The 15,350-nt window shown below is 40.0% G+C and overlaps 1 protein-coding gene across 1 annotated transcript in view; it reads left to right on the top strand.

The window, feature by feature from the left end:
- The window catches only part of kalrna (kalirin RhoGEF kinase a), a 222,388-nt gene that overhangs the window by 49,153 nt on the left and 157,885 nt on the right, over positions 1-15,350 (top strand). The window contains exons 6-10 of the mRNA XM_088352822.1: positions 6,441-6,524; positions 7,819-7,950; positions 8,064-8,186; positions 10,901-11,023; positions 11,101-11,292. Of these exons, the coding sequence (XP_088208948.1) occupies positions 6,441-6,524; positions 7,819-7,950; positions 8,064-8,186; positions 10,901-11,023; positions 11,101-11,292 (654 nt within the window). The remainder of the gene's footprint in view (positions 1-6,440; positions 6,525-7,818; positions 7,951-8,063; positions 8,187-10,900; positions 11,024-11,100; positions 11,293-15,350) is intronic.

Raw genomic sequence — 15,350 nt, 5'->3', positions numbered from 1 at the left:
TGGTGGGATTCAAGCTCGGCAGGGGTGGCTTGTGAGAGTTGTTTCATAGCCGCAGCAGTAGGCTGGACCTGAAGCCCCTCTATTGCTTTCTCTCCGACCGCCAACTACTTCTCTTCTCAAACAATCCACGGAGCAACTGGTGGTAATCAGCATTTCTTTGCGCTCCTCTGAATTTCCTCTGAGTCCAATTAATTGATGAATTTCTTTTCAATGTAACAAGCCAATAAACTACTAGCTTCGCTGTTGTTTCGGGTGGACCCACTGACTTGAGTGCCCGCCTGCCCTGGTTGTTTAACTGGCAGCATACACCAGCCTATCACAGTCGGGCACACTGACAGTCACGCACACCCAACACACACACGGAGCCCTCCGACAAATGCCTATGTGATAACATTTGCTGTGTGTTGTCTGCTGCAAAACACAATGCACAATGAAAATCAATGTCATATGGAAACCGCAAAAAGCAAACCGCAACTGTATTTCCTAATGTTTTCAAAAGTTTTTCTTTCAGATCTTAGTTGTTGTTTGGCATATATTATGTATTGTTCTGAACATACATTTATAGTTTAGTAGACACTCAAAATCAGAAAAGAAGACATGAATTGATTTTAAACTTGCAAAGAGAACAAGGCAGAGCCCTCCGATAAAAAATTCCAACCCGTACCAAAAGCGCTGACTCATCTATTTTGATCAAATCTCCTACAGGTATGTTACTAAAGCAGATTTGTCCAAAAGGGTGTGGGAATAAAGCAGATTTGTCCAAAAGGGGTGTGGGATTCAAAGAACAGCATCATGATTGGCCGATAGCGACAATTATGTAAACAGCTCATAAAAGAAAACAGCAAACAACAGTGCAAAATAAATGTCAAAATGACTGGTATCCTATATAATCTTCTCTGCAGGTGTCCATTACGAAGAAAATGTATCTTACTTATCATTATTCATCCCTTCATTTTCTGCACCGCTCATCCTCACAAAGGTCGTGGGGGCTAGTGGAGTGCACAGTGGGCATGGGACACCCTGAACTGGTTGCCTGCCAGTTGCAGGGCACTCAGAGACAGACAACTCACTCGCTCATTCACACTTTTGAACAAACATGGGTTTTGGAATGTGGGAGAAAACTGGAATACCTGGAGAAAACCCATGCAGGCAGAGGGAGAACATGCAAACTCAGCAAAGATAGGCCGCGGTAGCTGGAAGTGAAACCTGGACCTCTGCACCATGGAGCTGTGTGCTTACCACCCATCTGCCATGCCGCTATTTGAACTATACTATTACTCAAATGGCTAGTTGATTAATTTGGACATTTTGCTGTTTTCTTGGTGCCTTTGTAATTGCAGCTTGATTATTCTAAAAATATTATCGTTTTACTTGTGGGCTGCAACAAGGGTGAAATTTGAGTTTATCATATAGCATAAGTAGGCGGTATCTTCTTTATCTCGTGGTGCGTATGATTGGAGAATCAGCTCTTTTTTGTGTAAGACTCACTAGAATCCAATTCTATATAGATGTTTGAAACTTGGGCAACACGGTGCCGCGCTTAACGCGTGTGCGGCACAGTTCTGAGGTCATGGGTTCAAATCCAGCTACCAACCTTCCTGTGCGAAGTCTGCATGTTCTACCCGTGCTTGCGTGGGTTTCCTGCGGGCACTCCGGCTTCTTCCCACATTCCAAAAACATGCATGTCAGGTGAATTGGCCGGTCCAAATTGTCCCTAGGTGTAAATGAGCGAGCGAATTGTCTGTCCCTGTGTGCCCTGCGACTGGCTGGCAACCAATTCAGGGTGTGCCCTGCCCACTGCCCGAAGATGGCTGCGATGGGCTCCAACACCCCCGCGACCTTACTGAGGATAAGCGGTGCAGATAATGGATGTTAGGTTTCAGTAAAATATTCGTTTTGTCTTTAATTATGCTTACAATTGCTCTGAATTTAGCCTATACGTTTTTGTTTACCCATATGATAGGCTTGGTCCACCTCAATATTTTCATTAAATTCTCATATTTTTGGGGGGTCTTTAGTTCATTCAATAACTATATTATATCACGAAACTATATAATATATAGAGGATTAATTTTGTAATTCAATATTGATAGAAAACTTCCTTTGTGCATGGTTTTACAGCGTTCGCTTTTTTGGCACGAGTCATTCTAAGGTCATCAACCTTTTTTAACATGAATTGGAAAGCTACTTTTACACCTGTCAGCTTTTTAAGATTTCGTAAGTTAATTGAGTCCATTACCATTTAAGCAAATCGTTTAATTTTTCTTGTTCTTGATTATTGAGTGAAGTATAAAGTCATTTAATTTTGGAGTACAGATTGATAATTAACTAAAGAACAGGTGGATGACCAGATCAATAAAAAGCGACATTGTATATTATTTAGCGACCCCTTGTGGTAAAAAAATCTCATTCATTAAAAAGACAAACATTGATTTAAATAATAAGCAAAACTACATTAAATATCATACAAACATGCATTTTTAAGTATTCATAGGTTGATTAATTTGCTTTTATTTGACATAACATGAGGCTCAACTACAGGAAGCTGACATGATTGTCCGCCATCTTGCTGCTACTGATACCCAACAAACAAAGAAATGAGAAGGAAAATGGTGTATTTTGGTCACTTTGAGTCTCCATAGATTGTATTCTTTCTTATGCTTTGTAGCACTCTTTTTTGGTTCCAATATACAATATAGCAACATCTAGTGGTCAAAGTATACACACTGTCCCTTTGATAAAAAAATGTGTGGTGTGTAAGGGACTCGATTGATTCAGGGCTTGCTTATCGAATAGGATAAAATATAATAAAAGTGTCATCATACTTCTGGGTATTAAAATACTGGATTTAAAGAGGCCCAGGTCAGAAATTAGATGCATCTCAAGGTGGAGCTGATTCTAGAGCATCGGTCATCCCAGCATTTATATTTTGACCTGGGAACTTGCAGCAGAAGATCTTTCAACCTCAGAGCTCTACCAGAATCGCGAACAGTTAAAAGTTCAGATAAAGAGCTTCAAAAACAAACATTAAAGGTTTAAAATGAATTCTAAAAAGGCAGGGAAGCCAATGAAAGGAGTCAAGAACAGATGAGATATGCGCGCGTCTGTTCAAGTAGCAGGGAAGCGGCGTGAAGCACAAGTTGAAACACAATATATTCAGTTTTTTCTTTGTTTAAATAAAGAAAATTTCAGGCCAACCACTGCTTGATATCAACAATACAATCAAACAAAGAACATTGGTTATTATTTGTCTTTACTGGCTAATGGATTGTTATGCGGTCCTCTTTAATGTCAATTTATGTAGTAACAATTTACCGCACATCCGGACCATACTCAGTTCTCTTAGATTCATTTTCTGAACTGTTGTACGACCTAGTAACCAATGCAGACAAAATAATAATTTTAGGGGACTTTAACATTCATATGAACTCCCCACTCAGTTCACTTACTGTTGCGTTTCGGTCTCTAATTGATACATTTGACATTTATCAACTGGTCGATTTGCTGACTTATAAAGATGGAAACACACTAGACTTGGTTCTGACTCGAGGAGTTTCAACCTCAAACGTGACAATGTTACCGTGTACTACCATTATTTCTGATCATTATTTAGTTACATTTGAGGTGCTGGCTAAATGTTGCATTAAAAAAAGGATTTAGCGGACGCAATATAAGCAATGGCATAGTTTCTAAGCTCTCTGATCTTCTTTCAGGAGTAGTTTCCTTTATATAAAGGCTCTATTGACTCACTCATGAATGAGTTTAATGCTACCCTGGCTAGTGTCCTGGATTCAGTAGCGCCCATACGGCTTAAATCACGACCTAGAATAGAATAGAATTGAATATACCTTCATTGTCATTGTTACAAAATGGGTTAACATATAACAAAATTGGGCATGACACTCCAGTTTCAGACATTCACAGTGAGGTAAATAAACCAAGAAGATAAGGAACAGAAAAGATAAGGTTATAAAACAAGGAGGGTAAGGTTATAGTTATAATGTACACAATATTTACACGAAGAAATGACGGCATGTAGGATGTTACATACAGTTGATATCGTAAGGGTTTGTGCAATATGCATTTGGTGCAAAAATAGTCAACATAGTGCAAAAAACAAATTCAACATTGTGCAAGGTGAGCAGTAAACATAGTGCAGTCAACATTGTGCAAGAAACATAGACATGAGTACCATTTTACGTTCGTATGAGGTAGTGTGTTTGCAAGAGTTTTCAGTTTTTTGTGTGGTGTGTGTTTAGGGTGGTAATGGCTCTGGGGAAGAAACTGTCTTTGAGTCTGTTTGTTTTTGTTTTGTGTGACCTGTAGCGCCTGCCGGAAGGCAGCAGGTCAAAGATTATGGCGTCGTCAGTGGAGTGGTTTGCCCTGGTGGGGGTCCAGTGTGAGTGGCAGGGAGTTTTTTATGACGCACGCATTGGTTTACTGTTGAAACTAGATAGCTTAAACAAGAATGCAGGAAATCTTAAAGAAAACGACGCGCTACCAAGCTTGAGGTGTTCTGTCAAACCTGGTGTGAGAGCTTGTTAAAGTATAAAGCAGCCCTTGCCTCTGCAAAATCAGCCTATTTTTCGAAGGTGATTGCAGCACAAAAGAATAACCCCAAAATCCTTTTCGACATTGTAGTATCGTTAACGAGGCAACAGATTATCCCAGATAGTTTTACCCATTCAGCCCATGACTTTATGGTCTTCTTTAATTAGAAAATTAAATGCATACGGGAAGAAATTTCAAAAGACACTGTTAATACATCACATATTCTCATCTCATTAGCTGCACCGCTTATCCTCAGTAGGGTCGCGAGGGTGCCGGAGCCCATCCCAGCAATCATCGGGCAGGAAACACCCTGAACTGGTTGCCAGCCAATCGCAGGGCACAGAGGGACAGAAAACTCGCTCGCTCATTCACACCTAGGGACAATTTGGACCGGCCAATCCACCTAAAATGCATGTCTTTGGAATGTGGGAGGAAGTGCACGGAGGAAACCCATGTAGCACGCGGAGAACATACAAACTCCGCACAGGAAGTCCGGTAGCTAGATTCAAACCCACGCAGAAGGTTCCTAAGACCTCAAAACTGTGCCGCACACATGCTAACCATTGCGCCGCCGTGCTATCACAGGGCTGAAATCTATAGATGCGAGACATGGTGGCTGTCCATGTAATTTTTCCCGATTTAGTGATCTGTCACTCGATAATCTTAAACAGGTGGTGAATCCGGCCAAACCGACTACTTGCCTGTTTGACCCGCTTCCGGGTTCGCTGATTAAAGTTCTTTTTGGGGTCCTTGGACCTTCAGTTTTAAATATTATAAACATATCACTCTCCTCAGGTGTAGTTCCAGCGGCTTTTAAGTCCGCTGTCATTAAACCTACACTGAAACGACCCAACCTTGATCCAGAAAGCTTATGTAATTATAGACCTGTGTCAAACCTACGGTTTCTTTCTAAAGTACTTGAAAAAGTTGTTGTACAGCAGCTGAATGATTTTATATCCGAGATCAATCTTTTTCATTTAATGCAATCAGGATTCAGGGCTAACCACTCTACTGAAACAGCCCTGATCAAGGTAACAAATGATCTCCTACTGGCAAAGGACTCTGGCGCTTCATCACTCTTGCTGCTGCTGGACCTTAGTGCTGCTTTTGACACTGTGGACCATAATATCTTACTAGAACAGTTGGAAAATGGATTGGTCTTTCAGGAACCGTCCTCTTATGGTTCAAATCCTACCGCTCAGATAGGACGCACTGTGTTAAATATGGCGAATTGACATCTGAGCCCTTTAGTGTTACCTGTGATTTTCCACAGGGTTCAGTGCTTGGCCCCCTTCTTTTCAGCATTTACATGCTTGCATTAGGTGATATCATTCGCAAGTATAATATCAGTTTCCATTGCTACGCAGATGAGACTCAACTATATCTTCCGATGGAGGAATCTGCCACACTAAATTGTGTAAATTTGGAGGCCCGCTTCACTGAGATAAAAGAGTGGATGTCACTCAACTTTTTGCGCCTTAACTCTGAAAAAAATGAAATGTTAGTTATTGGTCCAACTAAATGCCAGGACTTGTTCTCAAAAACTGCTCTGAACATTAAAAAATGTATATCACCCAGAGTGACTCAGTTAAAAATGTAGGTGTCATATTTAACCCCGATCCGTCCTTTCAAACACACGTGAAGAATATTACTAAAACAGCTTTCTTCCATCTTCGCAACATTGCTAAAATTTGTCCTATGCTGTCTCAGTCAGATGTGGAGATTATAATTCACGCGTTTGTTACTTCCCGTCTTGATTACTTTAATTCACCATTCTCCGGTCTCCCGAAGTCATAAGTGATAAGAAAAATGGTGCATGGCAATAATTGACCTAAGTTGTGACTGACATATACAACAATATGTACTAAATAATGTGCTTTATGTCAAAGGAGGTGCTATCAAAGAAGGAATTTCCCTCTGATGTTGAAGGATCGCGACGGTTGATAGAAGAGCACACACAGCTGAAAAAGAAGGTGAGCACCACCAAATCACTACTTTGCTTTGTGACAGTACGTGCTTTACGGGGTGAGTCGGTCGAGGAGGTCTTGGAACGACTTTGCCAGGAACTGGCTCACTCTCGCCGCCATCAAGGACGCCATCTGGACCTCCAGAAACCTGCTGGTATGGAGGTGCAGGCAGATCCCCCCCGTGGCTGTGCTCCAAATGGCTGCAGATACCATACAATCTGCGAGCGGCGGGCCTAGGACGCAGCCATAAAGAAGACTCGTCTGCACCCACCCGGAGGGGGGAGCCGGAGCTACACTGTGGGAGTCCCGGCAGCAACGGCCTGGGTTGTGGAACCCAGAAGGGAGAGGACCCACACAGAAGGGAGAGGACCCACACAGAGGACTGGAAGAATGCTGCTTGGGAGGGTGGGATGGCAGAGCTATGTCCTTGCACAATAGTATTGCCTTTTACACGCTGGTTACCTACTGTTAAAAGAAAATACCTCTGAAATTGTTTAATTGATGTTGAAAATGTCAGGAAAAAATGTTAAAACGTCATATCGTCATGTCATATTGTCAGATATAAAAAAATTGTGAATATGCTTGATGGCTGTTGAGATTGTCGTGTTTGTTTTGCTGCTGTTGGTGTCGGTGGATTTGTTCAGACCGAGGACAATCGACTTTGGCCTGGACGGATCAATTGACACTAACAAAGATGTTATATAAGGAAATTGTGAATATGCTTGATTGCTAATAAGATTTTCGAGAAGGGTTGTTCAAACCTCACTTTGTGTTTGCTGTTAAAAACGTCATATTGGAATATAATATTGTGAATGTGCTTAATTGCTGTTGAGATTGTCATGATTGTTTTCTGTTATTAGTGTCAATAAATTTGTTCAAACCAAAAAAAAAAAAAAAAAAAAGAATAGTATTGGTAAATGTAATGGGGTCATTCCCGTTAATCGGTGCCATTTGAGCCGCAGTGACCTAAAATAGGATGTTTTGTGTAAAAATGTGCTAACACTTATTTTTAAAATATTGTCTTGAATGCTTTACTGCCCTCTAACGTAGGACACACTGATTGTAGTACAAGTACACTAAGAGTAATAATTTGAAAGTCTCTTTCAGATGAAATGTTGAAAACATTGAATATGTTACATTTTTTAAGTGAAGGTTACCATGTTAAAATGGCCCTGAATAGTAAGAGTGACACACGTACATTCAAACTAATGTTCTCCACGTCATTCTTCACCTATATTTAACCTCATCACCACCAGTTTTCCAGTATTGTCCCTAAGCGTCTTTTTCACAAACTCTATAGGTGCTAAAGGCTCCGGTGGAGGATTTAGACCGGGAGGGTCAGCGTTTGCTACAGTGCATTCGATGTAGTGACGGTTACTCGGGGAGATGCTGCATCTCAGGTGCTGCTGACTTCCAAAGCCTTGTGCCTAAGGTAGCAATTAACCATCACACTCTAATCAGCATTTGAAAAATGAACAAATGAGTTATCATTTTTATATTCCCTTATTCACTCTTTGTCCATGTGTTTGCATGCGTATGTATCAGGTGGCGAGTCTGCTGGACAAGCTCCACTCCACACGGCAAAGTCTCCATCAAATGTGGCATGTTCGTAAGCTGAAGCTGGACCAGTGTTTCCAACTACGATTGTTTGAGCAGGATGCGGAGAAGGTATGGAAGTATGCACTTTTATGAACAATTTAAAAGAATGAACAGTAAATCATGGTGTTTTTTTTCATCCGATCGCGCATGTTGCATAGAGAAGTATTAGGTATTAAAGATTTATCTGTGGAAACTTGAAATGTATTGTACTTACTTGCCTATGAACAGCATGGTCCAAATAGCTGTGGCGGTATATAAAGATCTAGGCGTCTCAAAGATACATTTTTGAGAGAATGCGTGTGAGTATTGGCACAATACTGCCACTTCTGTTGATATGTATAAAGCTGTGTCAGTCAAGTTGTGTATAAAGTTAAATACGGACATTCGGTTAAATAAAAATGGTTTATTGTACCTTAAAAAACATCGCTAGATTTGGTTTGAGTGTATGACAACTTCTGAACACGCTGTTATTTTTTTGATAACATGGCAAATACAGCAATGGAATGGACACTTGGCCATGAATACCGTATATAATTCAATTATTCTTGGTATTCATTAATGCATCTATTAAAATGTTTTTAGTACTAACCACAGCCACAGATGGAGCAAAACCCTGTTCCGAATGAAATCAAACAATTGCCGTTTTCTAATCACTACAAATCTGTTTTTATCCATTGGCATCTGTTATTGGTCCTGTACATCAGATGCGTTGGAGAATATACCGGAGCCATATTCCCCTAGTGGGAGGTGGCTAGAGTCAAGCACATTCACATTTTTGACTCTTTCTGGGAGATTGATACAGAGGAGGGGATTCCCAGCCCCCTCGCTCAACCCAACTGATGTGTTGGGAGTCATTAGGTGACCAAACCCCCCAATTCCAACCCTTAATGCTGAGCGCCAAGCAGGGAGGCAATGAGTACCAATGTTGTAAGTCTTAGGTATGACCCGGCGTAGGCTTGAACCAGCAACCTCCCAGTCTCGGGGCGGGCGCCCTACCCCCAAGGCCACAGAGCTGGTTAATTTAATTTAAAAAACAGTGTCAGGTTTATTGCCTGACTCCTTTGAATAAAACATACCAGAGACAAGAAACATAAATTTCAACTAATGGGGAGATGTGATCCGGAATCTGATTTGGCTTTTTTTTAATTGAAAACAATTCAGACACAGTTAGCATAGTGGCCCCTTCTCAAGGTTTATTATTTTCCTCTTGCAGAGGTTTTTAGTTTTTCCTTACCTGCATGTTGGTTAAAGATCAGGGGATGTGTAAACCTGTGCAGTCCTTTAAGGCCATCTTGTGAGTAACGGCTATACAAATAAATGTGAGTTGACTTGTCTTGGTATTGAACGCTTCAAGGGGACACAACAGTAAATGGGAACGTAAACAGGCACATTCCGGCATGCCAGGGCACAGGTAAAATATCACATCAAGTAAACTCCGACTCTTATCCATGTTGCAATTTCCCATCTTGGGCAAACTGTTGAGCAGCATTACCATATATAAGAGTCCTACCCCAAATGTGACAAGAAGATCTCAAGTACAATAATCCTAATAATAAGCAAAACCATCCTTTCTAAATTTGATCAAATGTTCTAAAGGTCAAACATACAGTTTGAAGACTATAAGTCAAGACATAATGTAAGAAGGCGATCTTGACCTCTTTTTGGCGCTTAAGATCCTAAATGAGGCAGTGCACAAATTAATATCTTAAGCCGAATGTGTAAGCCATGGTTGACATCTGCACTATCTAGATAATCTGGAAGTTATTCGCACATACAGTTTTTTGAACATAGAATAATTCAATTGACTTTACTGGTAATCATACTCCAATCGTCTGTCATAATGAAGACGTGTGATGAAGCCCATCTCGATCCCGGGGTTGATCAAGAATTCTTTGTGCTAGGGGTTGGCAAATCAATCCAAATATAGATATAATATACTGATCAAGAACTCGCTCCTCCACCAATTTTCTTGAGTCGATTTCTGTGCAAACATAGCACACTCCCCTTTCTCTCTCACACAGCGCCCTCTGACTCTATGTCTGAGTAACTTCTTGCCCTACCTTGCCACTGATTAACCTTTTGTTTCTGGTCTGTAAGGGAGAAAAGGGTGCAACAGGAGTAAAACAGCAGCCAAATTGATCTCTACCAGAGGTGAAAATGACAGAGACAAACAGCGCAATGTGGACTTTTGAAGTGGTCCTCTACTGTGGCAACACCACCAATTTACATAAACACACGAAAAGAAGCTCACCCTACAGGGAGCAACGCGTTGCAAAAAGAACAAAATTGTTACTGTTGATGAACAAAAATCTGTTGTCACTATGGCAACAAAGCCAAAAGGGCTTCTTTCTTGGTAGAGAACCAAGGCTAGGAATAAGAGCCAAATTACACTTTATTAGCACCACCAACCTATTGTTAAAATACTATGCAATGGAAAGTATTTTAATTGTCATTTTGATGTTTTTAATAAGTATATGTATTTTTGTCACATTGCTGCTTTCTCTGGTTTGTCTCTTTTGGCTTTTGTTCTGAAACAGTTGTCATCTAAATATTTATATTTATTATTTACGTTTGCATTGTAGTTTTTTAATCTAAAAAAATACAATAAATTTATTCCCTTAAATCTTGTTCTGTGTTTATCACGATATTGACTTACTCAATTATCCAACAACCATGACATTTCCAAGCAGAAAGTATCGTTATCAGATAGGTATTGATTGATTGTTTAATTGGATCAGATTAATACCACATTTCCGGTTATCTTCTTTCCATACTTTGTGCAGATGTTTGACTGGATCAGCCACAACAAGGAGTTATTCTTGCAGAGCCACACCGAAATTGGCCGAGCGTATCAACATGCTGCGGATCTGCAGACGCAACACAACCACTTTGCTATGAACTCTATGGTAAAAACACACAATTCCTAAACACGCAGTGATACCTCACATTATATTTTGATATGACAAATTCTTCTCCCTTTTAGAATGCTTATGTCAACATCAACAGAATCATGTCAGTGGCGAGTCGATTAGCGGAAACAGGACACTACGCCTCCACTCAGATTAAACAGATCTCAGCTCAGCTGGACTTGGATTGGAAAAGCTTTGCAGCAGCTCTTGACGAACGCTCGACCATCCTTGCTATGTCCGCTGTTTTCCACCAAAAAGCTGAACAAGTGAGGGAACACTTTAAGTCTAAAATTGTCTGTTAGTACTTTCTGTTAGCCACCTCAACACAAAAAAACCTAAAAATCTAAGCCTACTTATGTCAAAAGAATGTAGCATTTCAATTCACATAAAGCTAATTTGTGCTTTGCACATTTTAAATGCCAATTTACCTCTAGAAGAGGTTTCGCCAACCTTTTTGGAGCTAAGAGCTTTCTGTTTTACAAATTAACAAATGTATAAATGTATTTATAATATCACTACCATTTTACTATTATGTAATTACCAGGTTGTGCTTACCAGAAGTCGGGCTAAAATTCCTCGAAAAAGTACACTTGGTAATTAATGACGTATTCATTGTTTTTCTTAAATTTGAGTCATTTGTCAACAATTTCACTGTTTTTCTTATGGCATATAGAAAATGACCCACCAAATGAAAACTCGTACGCTCTTCTTTCACTTGGAATAAACCCATCTATGAGTATTATGTTTAAAAGTGCTGTAAAAAAAAATCTATTCCAGGGAAGACACGGAGAAAAACATTTTTTGTTAAAAGATTTTGGGGAGGCAGTAGCTCAGGAGGTAGAGCGCTCGTCTTGGGATCAAAGGATCCCAGTTCGAATTCCGGCTCGTCCGTGTTACATGACAAAGTGTCCTTGGGTAAGACACTGAACCCCTATTACCCCCAATAAGCAGGTTAGCGTCTTACATGGCTGCAATTCAAGGCCGCTTTTGGGAAATGTGGAGCACATTGTAAAGCACTTTGGGAAGTCATTGACTTGAAAAGTGCTATATAAATGCAGATCATTTCATTTCAATCAAAATTTTTGCATTCCTTGATTTAATTAATTTAGCATTTGTCAGACTCAAATGGCCTATCCTTGGCTCTTTGCAAATAAATTAACACAAAAAACACCCCCAAAATGTATATTGATGACAAAATAACTTAGTTCAAAGAAAAAAAACAGCACTGCTTGATAAACTTTGCATACACGATTGCTTTTTGATTATAAATGACTCTTCTCAGATCAGTTATGTTGCCCCATTCCCAATCAAGGGGCTAACTTACAAAGATTGCAGGAAGTGGGATTTTTAAACAACGACTACAACATTGCTATTCCTGATATTTTAGCATGTTGGATGATCAAAATTGTACTCAGAAGTCCCTGAGCAACAAATTAGCCATCAGCCGTCAGTTTATAGATTTGGCGACATCTCACCTCTTTTTGTACCTGCTTCAACTCCAGAGAAGAACATCATTCCGACATTCATCACAATTCTTGGAATGATGTTGTTATCTCCTCAATTACTTAGCTGAATTAGTCCAGTTTCATCTCATTCATCTCAGAATCAAATTCATTACGCTGGTTTATGTCTTGAGTAATTTGCCACAAACTGGGCCCGGTGTAATGTTCTTTATTATAGAAGAGCAGTGTTGGGCAAGTTACTCTGAAGAAGTGTTTAGTTTTAGTTACTCACTACTTCTTCTGTTTAGTCTCAGCCAGTGGTCATCAAGTCTTCTTCTACCAGCTCCGTAGCCTAGATGGTAGATGTTGTAAAAATGCAGTCTGTAAAATTTGCTTTGCTCAGATGAACGACCCTTGTTTTTGAGACCGCTACATGTTTGAAGTGAATATGAGCTAAATTGCTCCCCCACAGGTTGTAGTTTTCAAAGAAAGCCAAGTAAGTCCTTGCTATCTGCATAACAGGAAAATGAAGATGAGTGTCACTGACCTAAAATTATTCTCTAACACTCCTGGGGGTGCACATCTCCGACAACTTCTCTGGTCTGCCAAAACCAGGGCTATGGTCGTGTAGTCCTAGAAGTGACTTCACTTCATGAGAGTCCTCAGGAAGAACAGTTTACACCAGCATACACGTCACACACATATGCTGGGAGCATGGTAGCAGACATAAAAACCATAAGGAGAGTCATTAACAGCCCAGAAAATCATTGGCTGCTCTCTCTTCATTGATGAGAACTATACCGGTTTGTGATACCACAGCAGAGCCAACAACAATATGAAGCAGCGGTCCACACTGCTCGGTAGCCTAGATGGTAGGGCGCCCGCTCCGAGACTGGGAGGTCGCTGGTTCAAGCCTCGGCCGAGTCACACCTAAGACTTACAACATTGGTACTCATTGCCTCCCTGCTTGGCGCTCGGCATTAAGGGTTGGAATTGGGGGATTTGGTCACCTAATGACTCCCAACACAGCAGTTGGGTCTAAAATGGCGGCGCCCTGTTTGGCTGCGGCTGCATCGGCTTGTTACAGTTTAACTGTACGGGTCAGGTGTATCGACATTTTGTTCTGTGTGCATGGTTACAAAGAATGACAATAAAAGTAAATTATATTCTTCTATTCTATTCTTCTTCCAAATAGTAGCTGAGTAACTGAATAACTATCATAAAAGTATCTAGTTACCAGGGGAAGTAACTGCATCCGTTACTTTAAAAAAAAGTTGTTATACGTCATAGAATTTGACATTTTCTTAGCAGTATTTGAGTCAGTTGAACAGGTAGTTGTGTTATAGAACCTTGTAATATTTATCACACTACACCAGTAACAGATTTATCTTACACTTGAAGTGCAACACATATGTAGATTTTAGATCAGTGGATAGTGTCATAATAGTCTGTGGTTTGCAATGATCAGTGGTCTTTGCAGCCCTTTGAGACTCTTTGTGATTAAGGGCAATATAAATAAACATGACTTGATATAAACAGTAAACAATACAATAAAATATCAATCAGCAGTAAACATTATAAAGTGAGTTTGATAAATTAAATGAAAAAAACATGGGAATAGAAACCAAAGAAATATACAATAACAAAAAGAAAATAGTGAAAGAGAAAAAATAAAAAGGAATAAACTTTGCATTTAAATAAACACATTGACACTGAAAAACACAGAAAATACAATAAAATATTCATAAATACACAAAAAAGTTAAATTACAAAACAACTCTAACCCTTTTTATGCTCAACAAATCCCCAAAAATGCATATTGACCAATCATAGGAGGAAAAAAAGCATCTCGGAGGGAACCAGCTGTTGATTGGTGGGGGCCGTCTCCTTTCGTTCTCTTCCAAGAGACAAGACATTTCGTCCGTGAATGACACAATTCTTAATTCAGTAATGACTTAATAACAATGACAACAAGCACCGGCGCTTTTGAATATTGGCTCACATTTTTCCCGACCCAGCCCTCATTTGTACCGCTGAAAAGGGCTCCGGGTTTGCAGGGGTGCGCCGTTGGTGTTCTGCAGCCAAAGTAATGCAATGCATTTGACGGTCAGTTACGTTAATGTTGAAGAAATAATTAGTTAGATTACCTCGTTGCTGAAAAAATAACGCTGCTATGTAACGGCGTTATTTGTAACGGCAACACTGCCAAACACTGTAGAAGAGTGGGCTGCAATGACATGTGTACACTTCTGCAACAGTGCACACATGCAATCTCTTCTTTTGTCGTATACCTGCGCGCGTTCACATAGCACCCTCCTCGGCTTGAACAACAAAGATGCTGAAGATTATGCGTATCTTGATGTAATCGGGATTTTGCTATCATGGCCACTAATAATAGGGTGACAGCAGCCGTTCTGGTAGCATGAATGACAAAGAAGACAATGATTAGTTTGTGATACTCCATCCATCCATCACTCCATCCATCCATCCTTCCATCCATCCATGATCAACCTTCTTACCCTATATCTAAAGCAGCCTCTTCTGAAAGGAGCATTTAGAAATGAGCTTTTTAAAGAATTACCGTCTAGTGTTAAAAGTTTTAAAGCAAGGCCTTTTTTTTAAAGACAAAGTCAACATTTTAGAGAAATGTCAGCCTGGTTTTAGAGACTGCCTTTTTAAATATCTTAAAGGCTATCGGGTACAATATAGATTTTCATAAACTTACAGTTCTCGTCCTGCTGGATCTAAGTGCACAGTAAGACACAGTAGATCACCACATTTTATTAAATTTACTATTTTTATTCCTACCTCAAAGACAAACATTTATAAGTAAGTATGGATAATTGTTCCTTCAGAAGCTATGAGATCAAATTCAGGGTATT

Source organism: Urocampus carinirostris, chromosome 14 (assembly GCF_059441175.1).
Source record: "Urocampus carinirostris isolate Australia breed hairy pipefish chromosome 14, RoL_Ucar_1.0, whole genome shotgun sequence".
Taxonomy (NCBI): Eukaryota; Metazoa; Chordata; class Actinopteri; order Syngnathiformes; family Syngnathidae; genus Urocampus; species Urocampus carinirostris.
This window is presented reverse-complemented; position numbering and strand designations above follow the sequence as displayed.